We start from the raw sequence: 17,171 nt of genomic DNA, 5'->3' as shown, positions 1-17,171 counted from the left end.
TGGGAAACAAAGAGTAGTTTGAAATCTTCACTTAAGATGATGACTTCTATGAGCCCCACACACCACAGTAATGCCTCTGTAAGAAAGAACAGCAGCAATTTACTTCAATACCACTGTTGTCTGAAATATTTTGGGACCCTTCAAGTGTTTAAAGATTTAAGTTCTACTGGCTTTTTTGTGAGCAAAATAATTGCTTTTAGCAGTGTCTGAGAGGTGTGGCCAAGCTGATTCCCCAGATGCAATAACTTTATACATACTTGAAATTTCAACTGTCATTGTTTATTACTGTTTTGGCTACATTCTCTACAATTTCAGCAGCATCTTAAAGAGACAGTTAATGTATCTTTATGTACAATGAAAACAAAATGGCTTGCAACATCAAAAACAAGAGCCACAGTTTAACTGTACAATATTAAATGAAAACCTGTGGTAATACATCCTCCTTTTTCTGCAGCATGGACAAAATTACATTTAGGTATTCAGCATCATGAATGGGACAGTAAAAGGAATCATGTACGTAAGAGAGAGTTCTGAAAAATAAGTTTCTACCATACAAAGCAGTTAGAAAATGTTTCACATTTTAAAATATCTGTACAAGCCACAAGAAACATTTCCTTGTTGATAGGAACTTCCAGAAATAGAAAATAACCATGAACAACTTCTACATCTAGTATCAAAGTGCTCCACAGGTTGAGAGCACAAGAAACTGAGTTAAAGAACTGTACTGTATATGTCCAACACAGATTTCTTTTACATGCCTTGATCGTTAATGAATCATCTACTTTTAGTCTCTCTATAACGTACAGCTGACTTAGGGAGGTCATTTGATTCTTTTGCAAAAGTAAAAGCAACATAATTTAGCAGCAATTAAAAGCGCCTTCAAGGAGACTTAAAAAAAATACAATATCCAATTAGAAAAAGCCATACTTTAAACATTTGTACAGGAATAAGTTGCTGAAATTTAATAACTGAAAATATGACCTCTGTACAACAATTTACAATAGCATTAGAAGGGAATTCATCATTATCCTGCATAGAACATCATACATAACCTGTCTGCATTTGGATATATGCTATCGTTTACTTTTCTCAAAGGCCTGTAAAGTGGCAGCATTGTCAAAACTTGTGACAAGTATAATAAATGTAAAGAATGTAGATGGGTTCAAAATTAGCTATTTGAGGGATAATATACCAGAAACTATGCACCACCCTTCAAATCTCAGTGGAACGAGAACACATGGGTTTTGAGGTACAGCCTTTAATAAGACCAAATAGCCAAACAAAAGATTATAACTTTTTCAGAAAAGCTTAATACAGAATACAGCTGTGACACTCACTTCTTACTTTGGTTTCAACCTCTTGGGAAGTAGGGTTGTTGTTTTTTTTGTCCAGACACTGAACCTTTCCTGTGTGTTCAAATTTGTCCATTACTTTTCTTATTTAAATAATGAAAAACTACCCTTCATGTTAGCACTCTCCAGTATCAACCAAATATACTTTATAAGTATTAAAAAGATTATTTACAGTGTTCCCAAAAAAACCCCCCAAACCTTTTCTTTACTCTTAAACACAGCACATCTATTTGTGTGCAACAAGCAGTGTCATTCTTCAATGTTTAAAGGTTACAGTCAGAAGGGTATATTTATTCACAGTCCATGATCCATTCCCATCATACAAATGGACACTAAGCAGGAGGACTTCAGTCTGAAAACACAGTAATCAAAGTTGTCCTGTGTAAAAACACTCAAATGCTCACAAACTAGTCTGCATCTGGAAACTATAAATATATCATGCCAGTCTTCACTTGGAGAAATTTCAGTACGAAATAATGCTTGAAGTAGGTGGCGTAGGGGATGCTGCCAACCCAGTCATATGTAAGTTTCCTGAAGAATTTGATCTTCTCATGTGAGGGAGAAGATAAGGATCGTTAGCCAGCTGGTGGACATCAAATCGATCTTCTTTGCGGTATGCTAAACAGCGTCTGATAAAGGCCTAGAAAAGCAGGGGGGGAAAGATTACTACTCTTCCAAATAAAATGAATGCTGCTTATGAGCCAATTCTTCCTCCAGTTGATTTAACAAGTTCTAAACAGTTTGAAGTTCTAGAAGAGTTGTTGTTTTCAAGCAGCTCAATTCAGAAGAACAATGTAATTTGTAACTAAATAGTGGGTCCCCAGAATTCTGCAACACTTATGTCAAAATGGTAGGAAGGTTACTGCAAATGCAGAGCAGACAAAATTCTATGGCAACTTTCAGTGAAGCCTCTGGCATTTCTATGACAATATTAGCTTGTAACAGCAATGTTTCACTACCTTTCCCACCACCTATATTGATTTAAAGTTCAGATTCTGTGCTCTGCTCTTCCCTTACTCTTGACTTTACACCAACCATTCCTCAATGGCACTTGTTAACATACTTGCTAATCTGCCAGCATGTAACAACAAATCTAGTGTCACTTTAAAAAAAAATCAATCTTATTTGAAAAACTTCATGAACAGACAAACTATGGAATCCACATTTTACATGAAAACAAGCATCTTTTAACACATTACTGTTTTGAAATAATATTTGCAATCAATAAACTGAAGCAAGTGCAGAAGAAGTCTGAGAATGTGGAGACAGAATGCATGTTAAGTGTGTAGCCAGTGTGTTTCTATGGTCCTTCCAATACATGCTTATTTTTCCATTCAGTGATGCTAGAAGGGTTGTTCTCTCTAGCAGATTTAGTGATGTTCTCTGTAATAATGAGGATAGCTATGGCAATGTTCCAGAAATAGGATATTGGCACTGGTGGGTGGGTGGGAAGGAATCATCTTGGTCCATTTCAGAAAGATTGAATTTGGGAGGCTCTGTGGTAGTGAAATTAAGTAGCTGTCAAACTGTGCTAGGATTATTGACTGTGCAATCAAATATATTTTCACAAGATCATATGGCATGAAAGAAATTAGCATCTTCAGAATTTAGAAGATTTCTGTAACTTTCCTTTGTGGAAACTGTAGGAAATTCTACTGTGAATTAGATGAGAAGTTGATTAAACTATTCCATTCTAGTTGTCCTCTGTAAGTTAAGGTTTTATCACACTGGTTTGCCTAGATATGAGGGAATCTAGCAAAAAGCTACTCTTGATGGTGCTGGATGCCAGGCTGGAAAGGTGCTGTACCTCTAACCATCCTCTATTTAAAAAAAGTTGTCTGGAAAATCCCCTCACAGCTAACTCCCAGCCCCCAACCTACTTACCCCACCTTATATAACCAGGCTTGACAAAATGTGATTAAAAAAAAAATTTCCGTGGATATTTATTTATTTTTAACCTGCCCCCCCCCCCAATTTTTAATTGATTTAAAGTTTCACAGTTGGGGGAAGCCATGGGGGAGGATCAGAAAATAATTTAACAACAGTGGACACTGAGGTTCAAAAAGCTATTAAGCTTAATAACATTAACACAAACGATCCTCTAAGGGCTTGGCTGCACTTACAAATTTGCAGCGCTGCAGCAGGGTGTGAAAACACACCCTCTCCAGCGCTGCAAATTGCGGCGCTGCAAAGCGCCAGTGTGGTCAAAGCCCCAGCGCTGGGAGCGCGGCTCCCAGCGCTGTACGTTATTCCCCACACGGAGGTGGAGTACGGAGAGCTCTCTCCCAGCGCTGGCGCTTTGACTACACTTAGCGCTTCAAAGCGCTGCCGCGGCAGCGCTTTGAAGTGTAAGTGTAGCCAAAGCCTAAGTCCCAAAATAAAGTCCATCACCACAACACAAAAGTTCATACTCAGCTCTGGTGTCTTCGGCCAATCCTGGAGCTATTCTTTTCTCTAAATCTGCTCTGCACCAAGCAGCCACTACCTGCCCTTCCTAACTAGAGCTCAGCCTTCTTCAACTCTCTCTCTCAGGCTCAGAGAGAGGGTCAGCAGCCAACCCTCCACTGCTGCTGTCCTGATCTTCCCCTAGTTATTCTTTCCTTCAGGAGTCCTTCTCTTTGCAGCCTCTCCTGAAGTTTCCTCTAGCAGCACCCTTACCTCCCTTGATTGAGAGAGGTCCTGGGGAGCCATCCTTCCCCTGCTGCTATCTCCCATTTTATAAGGCCCCAGTGCCTTCCCCTAAACCCAACCTGATAGCATGTGTACTGGATCCTGCTCCCTCTTAGACAGGCCATTAACCCTGTCACACAGTGCTATGGATTTAATTAACATACCATGAAAAAAAATAATTAGTATTTAGTTAAGTAATTAGATTGTGGGAGGATTAGGGAAAAATCCTCCTTTCCCTGATAAAGCAATTCCATTTTTTACCCTTTGTCCTAAAATAAAGACTGAAAATCAAAGAAAAACATGCATTTGTTAGTGATGCGAATTTCATAGAAAATGGATTTGTACATAGCAGTTTCATCATAATTTACTGTAACTACTGCATATCTAATAAGTGCAGACTTTATATAAGAGCATATGTTACTTTCCTACTGGAAAATAAAGGAAAAAATCATGCAAATGTATGTGTATGTATATTAATATTCAGCAGTTCTTAGGCATTTTTGGATTTTAGCATTTTAACATTAAAAAAATAAATGAATTACTGAAAATAGTTTGCAAGGTCCTTGGGGCAGGGTTTTGTTTTTAAATCTTTGTGCACCTATTGCACCGTAGGAACAACAACAATGTAAAAGACAGCTAAACACAAATAGGAAGAAAATGACATGAGGACCTTAAAGTGCAGTCACATACTGAAAACTGACTGTAAAAATATCATCAAGAATATGTATGTTTATTTAATCTCAATTTTTAGATCAAATTTTCAGTTTACAATGTGTTTTTTCCAACTGCCAGGTCTGTCAATCTGGTTTTTTTCTTGCTTCCACATTGCCATCAATAGAAAGTCTGCAAATGCATGTTAGTTTACACTTGACGATGGTGTGCACATCAGAAAAGAATTAATCTCTCTTATATAGGTATAGTGATTAATCAATGCTAATAACAGTAAAAGATGAGTAAAAATTAATTGTTGTCACTAATGGCAGCAAATACTGCTCAGAATACAAAGAGGGTAATAAATTGCCATTTTCTGACTATAACCACATTTAAATACCTGTTGCCTCATGTTTTCCTTCAATAAATTCAATCACAAAAAAACATCAGGGTCAAACTAAAAGGTAAGGGGCATAAACTATTAAAAAATGTAAGCTTATCAGTCGCATGCTGTTCTCATATTGTATGTGCCTGTGTCCATTAACAGAATACAAGAGACCCAATTTTTCCAACTGAGAACAAAAATTACAGGACAAACAATTCTTCTTGAAATGTCTACATAAACTTTACTTGACCCCCTAACTGTAACTTGCTCAATATGAAATTCCTTTTAAGAATATCACCAACAGAAATGTATGTTCTGTTGGTGATATGGGGGAGGGATAGCTCAGTGGTTTGAGCATTGGCCTGCTAAACCCAGGGTTGAGAGTTCAATCCTTGAGGGGGCCACTTAGGGAGATGGGGCAAAAATTGGTTCTGCTAGTGAAGGCAGGGGGCTGGACTTGATGACCTTTCAAGGTCCCTTCCAGTTCTAGGAGATGGGTATATCTCCTATTTTTTTTTTTATGCCGACAAACCATAACAAAAAGGCTCATTTCAAAAAGATTCACATCTTCTTGAAAAGCAGTCTCTACAGTTATTAAATTATGTCTACTTTGCCCTCTTAACCTTCAGAGGCGGAATCTTACTTATTTGAACAAGATTCCACATTGCTCCTACTTCTACACCATTTGGATCCCAAAAGATGTATTCCTTACATTGCTACATTAATTCAGGGATAGGCAACCTATGGCACACCGCCAAAGGCGGCACACAAGCTGATTTTCAGTGGCACTCACACTGCCTGAGTCCTGGCCACCGGTCCGGGGGACTCTGCATTTTAATTTAATTTTAAATGAAGCTTCATAAACATTTTAAAATCCTTATTTACTTTACATACAACAATAGTTTAGCTATATATTATAGACTTATAGAAAGAGACCTTCAAAAAATGTTAACATGTATTACTGGCACGCGAAACCTTAAATTAGAGTGAATAAATGAAGACTCGCACACCACCTCTGAAAGGTTGCCAACCCCTGCATTAATTGTTTTGGAACACTGGAAGTAGCGCCCAATTGTTTTCCTATAGCATTATTTTGAACCAACATCAAGTCTTTTGCTTGAGACAGGTCACTAATATCCAGAGTAAGCATAAGAACAATTTTAAATCAAGTACCTCTGATTTATTTTCTCCCCCAATTTCTAGAACCTAGTTTATGGTACAGCTGTCCACAGCTATAATCACCAAAGTCACTGGAATCTCCTTTTATCCTCACTTCTCTGTAGAATCTTGATTAATATGTCCAGGGAGAAGGAGTTAGACCAGTGGTTCTCAAACTTTTGTACTGCTAACCCCTTTCACATAGCAAGAAGTGCGACCTCCCCTTATAAATTAAAAACACTTTTTTATATATTTAACACCATTATAAATGCTGGAGGCAAAGCGGGGTTTAGGGTGGAGGCTGACAGCTTGCGAAACCCCCTGTAATAACCCCGTGACCCCGACGGGTCCCGACCCCCAGTTTGAGAACCCCTGGGTTAGACATTTCTTCCAGTCCCAAAATATTTTGGTGTTTTTAAATGTACAGATCTCTGCTCTGCATGCCCTATGGCAGCCCAACTATTCTGATATTCTTGTCCCTCATGAAGTTGATCTGATCTTGAGAACATGTACTACTTAACTAGCCTAGAGTGATGTGACTGGTATATTATGAATTTCAAAGGGAGCAATGGTAGAAGGCATTTTCCTGGTGCATTCCAGCAGTGAAGCTGGTTCTTCAGATTGAGAAAACTAGGTAGCAAACATTCACTATTTTCAGAAGCAGCCTGTTACAAAACAAAATTTTTATGAAATGACTGAATTAGCTAATACAGTGAGGCAATCAGAGTCTTCTAGGGAATAAACACCAAAACCAGACAGCAGCAGTAATGACAGTTTTTGGGAAGGCCTGGTTTGAAGCACCTTGGAGTCCTTCTGGAAGAAAGGCACTATGTAAATGTAAAATGATGAAGTAAGTCTTTCCCAGATTACTTTTGGGCATCTGATCTTGGATAAGTCCCAAAAGAGAGATATTGTACAAAAAACTGAACTAATTTCAAACTGTAAAGAGAGGCTGTAATCAGGAATACCTGTCCATTGTGTCTTTCCCACTTACATGATGTTCTTAAATTAGTGGTAATTTTATAGCTTGCTTCTAAAGTAAATACTCTAAAACCAATCAATAAATTTAGTATTTGCTTCATGCTACTTAATTAGGTTCTAAGAAAATTTACCTTGGCTTCATTGCTTACAACAGGTTTAACTGGGAACTGGACTTCTGTGGCTTTTAATATTGTGTTTTCTTGTAAGATATCTTGTTGTGATTGATTATGACCAAATGGCTGAAAAATAAATTCAGATAAATTTCTTCATGAAGCATCCAAATATCAATTTCAGTGACAACATATCTTCATTCTAATTTATGTTATTTTAAACTGTCTGTGTGCTCACAAAAATATCTAGTAACACTTTTAAGTAAAATGACATTTTTATGTCAGGCTAGACTATTTGTTCCTCTACCTCTTGTTTGAAAGAGATATCAATGAACATAATATCAATGTTCAGAAACTGAAGTAACATAAGGTCTTTATGACCACAATTTCAGTGCGCAGTGGAGATATAAGTAGAGAAGCTTGTCTTAAAGCTGTACACGGTTTTTAAACACATTTTTGTCTCACCTTTCTTCCATAAAGACACTGGAAAAAGATTACTCCAACTGACCAAACATCAACCTTGTTTGAAATCTTTGGTGGCTCTTTGCCAACTACAAAACACTCTGGAGGCAAGTACCTGTAAAACCAAAACCTTCTGTCACTACAAGTAAACCTACAATCTTTATATCATGTTCAAACACAAAATTATACATCTGACTGCACCTGATTCCTTAACACTGGTACAGATTTCAAGTCTCTGTGTTGTTTTTTTAAATCAAGAGTGACATTGTAATTTTCAATATTCCATAGTGTCAGACACAGATAGAGCTAATCAACTATATAGTGAGATTTCAATTTTTAGAAAGTGAAGTTAATGTTAAATAAAATAGACCCTATTTCTTATCGCATATTCCTAGGAGTGGGCAAAATAACTATTGCCTGAGATTTAGAGATTGGGGCCCTAGACTGGCTATATACTCCTCTCTTTTTGTGGCCTGTTCTCACAGGAGGTAAATAAATTAAATATGTATTTATTGAAACGTCTATGTAAATCACAAGATTGTTTTCTATTTATTATAGAAGCAGAAAACTTTAAAAATGACTATACAGTACTTTACATCTATCAACATTAAAGCTTATGTAACCCTTTCATTACTGTCCCTTCTTCACACTTGATAATCTGCTGCAATGTATTGTATATCAATGAAATGAAAATACACCGTATAGTATATACAGTAGGTAGTGAATAGTTTACAAGACATACAATGAACATAGACATTCAGCTTCTGTATATGACAATTTACATAAATTCCTTATAAAATAACTCCCACTTTAAATTATCTTATAGCATTTCCTTCTATGAATCAACCTTTTCGAGACATACTAGGAGACAGAAAACAGCTAGTTTCTAAAGAAAATCCCATCATTTTAGCAATGTGATGTGCTGAAACTTAGTAGTGGTATAAAGGTCATGGACCCTACTATTTTTTGAACTTGTATTAATTTATAATGTAATTATTGCACATAGCATTTCAGACTAGTTAGAGGCCAAGGACCAACATTTTATAACATAGATCCCCCTAAAGTAATATTGAGAGGGTTAAGTAGATACAACATCAGAAATAGTTCAATGTGCCTAATGTCTCTAAAAATAAAGCCACTTATTTAAGTTCCTAAATATGGAATTAAGCACCCAACTTTAGGCTCCCAAGATTGAAAATTTTGTCAGCTGATTTTGTGTGTATTTATAGATAAATGACTACAGGCATTATTATGCTAATAACAGAACATTAATATATCAGTAATTTTAAAAGATGAATCATACCAAATGATAAATTATACCAAAACATAGGGCCAAGCCGAAACATTAATGAAACAAAATAATGTATACATAGAAATATTTACACAAGATATATAGAGTTGTGAACTAGAGAACATCTTTAGCCTGACACAGTGACTAGAAAGTGAAAAAGTCAAAAGCAAGTTGTAGAGAGATTCACGAGTGAAAATAATTCTAAACACATCCATATTATTTAACATTTTCATTTGGCATAAATATTTCCAAATATTAATGTGTGTCTCTCTCTCTCCCACCTTCCTCCCCCTGCCAAATAGATAAAGTGTTTCCTAACTACTAAGTGCTTGACTTTGCAACCTAAATTATGGGTTTTTAATGTGAGAGGTTTTGTGTATAATTTCCTAGGGGTGGGTTCTGTGTTTTGTTAGCTAAAGAAGAGGGTAAAAATAAATTATATTATGTAAAACTTAGTAAACGGAAAAAGCTACAGAACTGATAGGGGCTCAAACTTAATTTGAAACAGAAAAGTCAACATTGTACCTGACTTCTTTCCTTACTGCAGGTAAACTAATGAAAAGAGGCAAAGTGCTCAGAAGAGTTGGCAGATAACGAGCTGGCCAACACTACCCTCCTACTTACTCTTCAAACCCACTAGCAGGACTGAAGGGCTGCTATGGCAAAGAGCAGAAAAGCCAAAAGCCCTATCAGAACAGGGAGGGACTGGAGAGAACAAATCCCAGCCAGGAAGTTTCTATAGGCAATGAAAATACTCACTGCTTTTCTTGTTCTGTAGGCAGTTTTATCATTACAGCTTTTTGTAAAAGTGACCAAGTGCACAAGAGAGAAGAAGTGGTTTATACCCCCCCTTCATTTCCACCCAACAGACACACTGGTGGGATGTCTCTGGGTCTCCTACCGACCTATTGAAGGTAGGATGCAGGAGGGAGGGAGAGAGTGTAATTTCGCTCTTTGGGGTATCTCAGGCTGGCTGTTCCCTGCCCTACAGCTGCTAAAATCCTCAGTCTTCAGGAGAGAGGGCATTTCCTACTACCTCCCCCCATGGCTGCCATGAGCAAATCCTAGGGCTTGTCTTGGTTATAAGATTTTATTGTACTAGTTAGTTAAAGCACGTTCCAACACAATTTGGACCATGACTTTGCAGTCAGTGCATACAAGGGAAAGTTGTATTTCATTGTGTAAGCTAATCTGGATTCTGTTCAACCATGTCACAGTGACAATGCTGAATCTAACTTATCCTTGACTACAATGACTACAAAACAGTGGCCAGTATACTGTTAACTAACTCTTTAAGGTTATATTCTAACACGATTAGATTTCATAGCAAAGACAATTCCCTAAAGTGCTCCCTCTTTTCATCAATAGGTGTGGGGCTTATTCCTGAAACCAAGTAGTATTAATTAAGGGGTATTCAATTTCTGGGATTAAAGGTGGCACAATTGACAAGAAGGGCTTTAAACTAGGAGATAAGGGGAGAGACTCGTGAAATCTCTACATCTCACTTCAATACAAAGTAACAGGAAAATCAGCTAAATGAAGATATAGTAAGTGGTAGTGGAACATCAAAGCAAGGAAACTGGGTGAGGTCTGAGGGAAACAATTGAAATGCTTGTACACAAATGCCAGGAGTCTGGACAATAAAATGGAGCAACTGGTGCAGAAGTGAAACCAGATATTATAGGGATTACAGAAACGTTCATGACTGGAATACAGGTATGGAAGGGTACATGCTGTTTGGGGGGGGGGGGGGAGAAATAAAGATAAGGGTTGTATATCAACGAAGTAGTACACTAAAGAAATACAAAGTGATTGTATGGACAAAACAGAATCTGTTTGGGTCAAACTAACTTTATGGAAGGACCGCAACAAGACCCTCTTTTTACAGTAGTACCAGAGATCTGCTATAGACCCCATGGTCAGACTCGCATATGTGCACAGAGATTTCCAATATTATTAGAGACAAATACTTTTAGGAATGGTAAAGATTGGAGAATAAATGCTCCTAAGACTGGTAAGACCCACATAATCCTGGTTGTGACAGATGACAGTTTTCTTCCTCAAATCATCACTGAACCACCAAAAGTTGATGTAATTTTAGACTTGCTTTTGGTAAGTAGTGAAGTCATCAAGGAAGAGCTAGTCATAAAAAATAACCTTGGATCGAGTGATTGTGGGCTGATTCAATTTAAATTAAATTAAATTAAAAGATAATCAAGACCTGGTTGTCAACTATGATTTTTTATTGTAAAAGGGCAGACTTTGGTCAACTAAAATAATTAAAGATGTCAACTGTATTGAAGAGCAGAAAAAACAAATGTGGAAGTGGGTTGGAATTTCTTCAAATCAACTATACAAAACTATCTGAAATTTGCATTATAAGAAAAGGGAAAAGAACTTGTAGGGAAAGGCTACAGACCCAGCTGGATGACTAACCACCTAAAAAGCTTATTAGGAGTAAGCAGAGAACCTATAGGGAATAAGAAAAGGGGTTGATTAGCAAAAAAAAAATAAATAAATAAAAAATCTATATTGTGGAGGTTAGAGAAAGTAGAAGTAAAGCAAGAATTACCAAAAGTCAAGCTGAATTAGCTCTTGCTGTGGACATTTAAATAAGTAAGTTTTTTAGTTATATAAATAGAGAGAGACTATGGAAGGACGAGGTTGGGCCATTATGCAGTGTGGATGGGAAGAAGATTAAAGATAATCTAGATACAGCTCAAAAACTAAATAAACAATTTGCTTCAGTTTTCAGTAAGGATGACAATACAGAATATGTACATGAACACTGAAACAACTGACACATGACATTGCTAGCACGGTAGCAAGTATATTTAATAAATCTATCTATTTGGGGTAATACCATATGACTGGAAAATAGCCAACATTGTATTTATATTTAAGAAAGGGAAAACAAGTGATCTGGGCATTTACAGACCTGTTAGCCTGACTTCAGTAATATGCAAGGTTTTAGATCAAGTTGTGAAGGAAAGAGTAATTACATTCATAGAGGTAAATGGTAAAGGGGATGTAATGCAATAAGGGTTAACAGAGGTAGAACATGATAGACTGATCTGATTTCCTTCTTTGAGAAAATAACTGATTTTTTAGATAAGGGAAGTGCAGTAAACCTAATATACTTGGGCTTCAGTAAAACATGTGACAACAGTATCACATGGGAAATTATTTCTTAAATTAGGGAAGACAGGGATCAGTACAAGTGTTGTAAGGTGGATAAGTAATTAGCTGAAGGGGAAAAGGCAGTGGGTTATGCTAAAAGGTGAATTACTGGACTAGAGGGAGATTACTAGTGGAGTTCCTCAAAGATTAGTCTTGGGGCCAATCAACATTTTTATTAATGACCTTGGCACAAAAAGTGTAAGTGTGCTGATAACATCTGCTGATGATACAAATACAGAGGAAGACTGGAATATTATACAGGAATCTCTGGATGACCTTGAAGACTGGAGTGACAGAAATGGGATGAAATTCAATGGTACAAAATGCAAAGTCATTCACTCAGGGTCCAATAATAAGAATTTCTGCTTCAGTTGGGGGCTCATCAGTTGGAAGTGACAGAGGAGGAGAGAGACCTGGATGTGTGGGTCTATCACAGGATGATTATGAGCCACCAGTGTGATGTAGCTGTGAAAAAGGCAAATGTGATACTAGGAAGTATCAGGTGAGGCATTTTCAGTAGAGATAAAGTAGTATTAATGACATTGTGTAATGCACTGGTAAGACTTAATTTGGAATACTGGTACGATTCTGGTCACTCGTTCAAGAAAGATTAATTTAAACTAAAGCAGGTGCAGAGAAGAGCCAGTAGGAAGATAAGGGGAATGGAGGACCCATCTTTGAGAGGAGACCGAGAAAACATGGCTTGTTTAGACTAGTAAAATGATGGCTGAGGGGAGATATGATTGCTCTCTATAAATACATTAGGGGATATGACTGCGCCTCAGGGAGGCGAAGAGCTATTTAAGCTGAAGGACAATGCTGGCACAAGAACAAGCATATATAAACTGCCCATGAACAAATTCAGGCTGGAAATCAGAAGAAGGTTTCTAACTGTCAGAGGGATGAGGTTCTGTAAGAGCCTCCCAAAAGTTGTGGGGGCAAGCAACTTAATTATTTTTAAGAGAGAGCAGAACAAATTTATGAGAGCTACTGTATGATGAGGTTGCTTGTGGTGTTAGGGAAAGGGCTCAATTTCTCTGGGGTTCACTTTTGGTTTACATCTGATGCATCTGAAGCTCATGCTTCAGGGTTTCACATGGCAACCAGAAGAAGTCAGGAAGGGATTATTTCCCCCCCCCCCCAATATGTTCTGGGTGGGTGTTTTTATCTCCTTTCTTTAAAGGATCAAGGAGGACCCACAGCTGGAGACGAGATATTGGAATGGAATTCTATTATTAACAGCGCGATAAATCACAATAAATTTTTTTAATCGCTTGACAGCCCTAGTTTTTTTGCCTTCCTCTACAGAGTCTAGGTGTGGGTCACTTGCTATGATTATTTAGTTGTATCTCATTTAATCATTTCCCTGCCACCATGGGGGCCTTGAGCCCTCCTATTCGCTGTCTGAGACACTGAATAGGCGAGTCTCCTGTGGGTTGTATTACTTTGGTCTAATTTTGGTTGTTGGGTTTAACGTGCAGGTGCTGGATGGTGTTGGTGGCCTGTAATATGCAGAAGGTCAGGCTAGATGATCTGATGGTCCCTTCTGGCCTTAAGCTTTCTAAGTAGCAGGAGAAGCAGGCACACTCTCTACTTCCCACATATATTTTTCAAATAAATAGTCATATGAAGATATAAACTGGCCATGCCCTTCACAGTATTTGGACTTTTGCACAAAGTGAGAGGTCAGAGGGTGTTCAGTCTTACTTTTCCATAAGATTTTTACACTTGCGCTCATTTGGGAAATGTATTTAGGCATGCATTTTTTAAAATGCTTTGTTTAGGAAATGTGCTGCAATTTCACTGCACAAGGTTTCAGGTACGCATGTGAGAAATGCCTAATTCTCGAAGGTCTAACCTAGTGCACAAATTTTAATTAACATACACAACACTGGAAAACACTCCATAACAATTTTATACTGACACAGTATATATTTATCCTGTATGTACATATGTAATAAAAATTGCCATATATATATATTATCTTTACACATATAGTATGGCTGGTCAGTTTTCCAGTCAACTGAACCTTTAAGACTAAAGGAATTATTTTAATGTGTGTGTATACATGGTCTGAAGAAGATGATGATCTGGGGATCTAAAGTTCTTGGAATTGATAACATTTCTCCCAGGAGGATTTCCCAGTGCTAAGCATCTATGCAAACCCATCACCCCTGGGAGGGCTGTCATGATCTTCCAAAAGCCAAAGGGTTTAATATATATTTTCTTCTTGGAAAACATGTTTATAACATTCTGAACTAAAATGGTGATTCTTTCAGAATGTCCAAATATAAATCCTGGCTGCTGCCTTCCTGGAAGACTACAAGTGAAGTATAAACTGACTTCCACAGAAGTAAAAATAGAAACATAGGAATTGCCATACTAGAAGTAATCAAAGGTCTTCCTAGTCCAATTTCATTTTTCCAACACCCAACACTTTGGGGGAAAAAACCCCAATAATAAAACCCTCATACTGCACCTAACAGTGCAACACTATGCTTTGGGCAAGGGTGATTCTCTCTTACTTCAGCTGATCCCCAGATTTGAAAACTGATTATCTAATGTAACTGTAGAAGTTATTCGTACTCCTATAAATATTTGATTATGTTATGCATCCTACAAAATTCAGTAATTTTATGTTCCTTCAACACTAAGATCCACAGGCTAAATGTTGCACATAAATCCTTTTCCTTCCCCCATTTTACATTTGATGCTTTTAATCCTAGATATCTGTGTAAAACTGATTTTACATTATTGAAATTTGAACAATAAGAGTTTAAATAACATCTGTCCAAACTTAAAATTACCAATAAGTTCCTGCCCCTTGTGAAGTTAAGTCCATTCCATCCACACCATAGCTGTCATCATCCATTATTTTAGAGAGACCAAAATCAGTGATTTTTATTTCTCCACATGCTGTTCCATCTACTAGAAGGATGTTACCTAACAACAACAAAAAATTATGAATATGCAATCTTATCACAAGAATACTAAAATGCTTCTGACTAGGTTCAATCTGCAGCAGTGCCTGATACAGCTGAAGCAGCTGAACACCACCTTTCTACCCTCCTCCTCAAATCATTTTGACCCCTGCATGGCTCTAAGTTGCTCCCAACTGCAATGCCCCCCACAAGGGACTGACTGGGTAGCTGGGAAACACAAGATCACAGCAACCCTGGCCATGGTGCTTTTTCCCACTTATTGTCCTGAAAACATTCACAGGAAGCTGGTTAAACTGGCTTTAGAGCCAGCCTCTATATGCCCCCCAAGAACAATGCAAAGGGGCTGCAGATGGGCCAAGGCTCCCTCCCCGTTTTCAAACTGCACAATGAATTTCAGATACTATTTTTGTTTTCCTTTAGCATTATACTTTATTCATCATTTAAACAAAAAAAATTTTTTTTAAACCAATCTCGATTTAATATTTTTGAAAGAGAACATAAATGTCTTAATAAAAATATATTTAGAATTGTTCTATATGAGATCATCCATTCCTGGAACTGTGCAAAAGAGCATGCATACTGTACAACTCTATCCTCTCTAAAAGAAAACAATGTTAACAGTTTCTTACTTATTAAGTGGTAGCTTGATGTTGTATAGCACACTACAAAAACACTATATTTGCCTAAAGGGGTTAACAACTTAAGATTCACAAAGAGAGTACTAACAAACTAGATGGTCAAATGAAGTCCCAAGTAGAAGATGTCTGTTTAAAATGGTCACACTCACTTTATTTACTCTATGTTGAGTCATTACTGGAAGACTTAATGGATGCAGTAAGATTTAAGGAGAGATTAGAATAAAGATGATGGTCATTAGACATGCAAGAAAAATTGGACTGTTCCAGGCATAAAGGGACAGCATGGAAGAGGACATGAAGATGACAGTGGAAGGAGGATACAAAGGGAGCAGCTAGGAAAGAGGCCTGATTATAGCAAAGAAGGACAACACTTGTATGCATGAGTGCAATTACACAGAGACTTCAGTGCGAAAACAAAAGCCTCAACTAGAGGTAGGTGATGATAGCCAGTGAAAGAATTTGAGTAGATAAGGAAAATGCACAATAAATGGAAATGATTTTCAAAGCAACATTCTGGAAAGATCAGAGGGGAATGAAACAACAAATTATTTTCTTTGTATTTCTGAAAGTGTCCATCATGTTCTCTGGATCTGTGATGGGGTGCCTGCCCAACACAGGCATAAAAGGCGTTAATCATGCCCTGTCCAGGAAGGAGCAATGGAAGTAGGTCCTCCCAGCAGCCCAGAGAGGCTGTTTGAAATACAGCCAATTAGGGAGGAGATGCAGGGAGCAATCCAGGCCCCAAAAACTCAGATAAAGGGGAGCTGCAGGGCAGAGTAGGGTCAGTTGCTTCAGGGAGCCCAGCTGAGATAAGGGTGAAGAAGGTGCTAGGGCCATGGGGAAGTGGCCCAGGGAAATATAGCAGCACTGATGGAGGTTATAGAGGAGCAGCAGGAGGCTGCTATTTACTGAGTCCCTGGACTGGGGGCTGCAGTAGTGGGAGGGCCTGGGTCCCCCCCGCAACTCGTCACTGGGGAAGTGGCTCAACTGTTGGACAGAGATCACCTCCTGGAAGCGGGAAACAAATGACGACTTAGCCAGAGGGCTGAGTTGAGAAGATGATGCTGGAGTTCTGAGAGCTGAGAAAGGAGCCACAGGCGGGAGAAGAGACTGAGTGCCGGTGTGCAGACCGCAGATGTGGGCGTCTGCCTCGAGCTAATCCTCAGCATGACCAGGAGGAGGCACCAGTCTAGTGATGAGGGCTGCATCTTGTGACAGGGACTTATCCCATAAATTAAAATCACAAAATAACTAATGAGTTGAGGCAAGTGATAGCCAAAGAGTAGACAAAGATTTCACTAATAAAGATGTAAGAGAAATATGGATTTTGGAGATGTTTAAGAAGAAATGA

The 17,171-nt window shown here is 38.0% G+C and overlaps 1 protein-coding gene across 3 annotated transcripts in view; it reads right to left on the bottom strand.

Annotated features, from left to right (window-relative positions):
* Nucleotides 1-257: 257 nt before the first annotated feature.
* The window catches only part of TLK1 (tousled like kinase 1), a 159,124-nt gene continuing 142,210 nt past the window's right edge, over nucleotides 258-17,171 (bottom strand). For all 3 annotated transcript variants that reach the window (XM_039495081.1, XM_039495082.1, XM_039495080.1), the window contains exons 18-21: nucleotides 15,048-15,183; nucleotides 7,773-7,884; nucleotides 7,329-7,436; nucleotides 258-1,992 (exon numbers count right to left, since the gene is read on the bottom strand). In XM_039495081.1, the coding sequence (XP_039351015.1) occupies nucleotides 1,816-1,992; nucleotides 7,329-7,436; nucleotides 7,773-7,884; nucleotides 15,048-15,183 (533 nt within the window). In that variant the 3' untranslated portion in view covers nucleotides 258-1,815. The remainder of the gene's footprint in view (nucleotides 1,993-7,328; nucleotides 7,437-7,772; nucleotides 7,885-15,047; nucleotides 15,184-17,171) is intronic.

Source organism: Mauremys reevesii, linkage group 11 (genome assembly GCF_016161935.1).
Source record: "Mauremys reevesii isolate NIE-2019 linkage group 11, ASM1616193v1, whole genome shotgun sequence".
Taxonomy (NCBI): domain Eukaryota; kingdom Metazoa; phylum Chordata; order Testudines; family Geoemydidae; genus Mauremys; species Mauremys reevesii.
The sequence above is the reverse complement of the archived record's forward strand: the minus strand, read 5'-3'. Positions and strand labels throughout refer to the sequence as shown.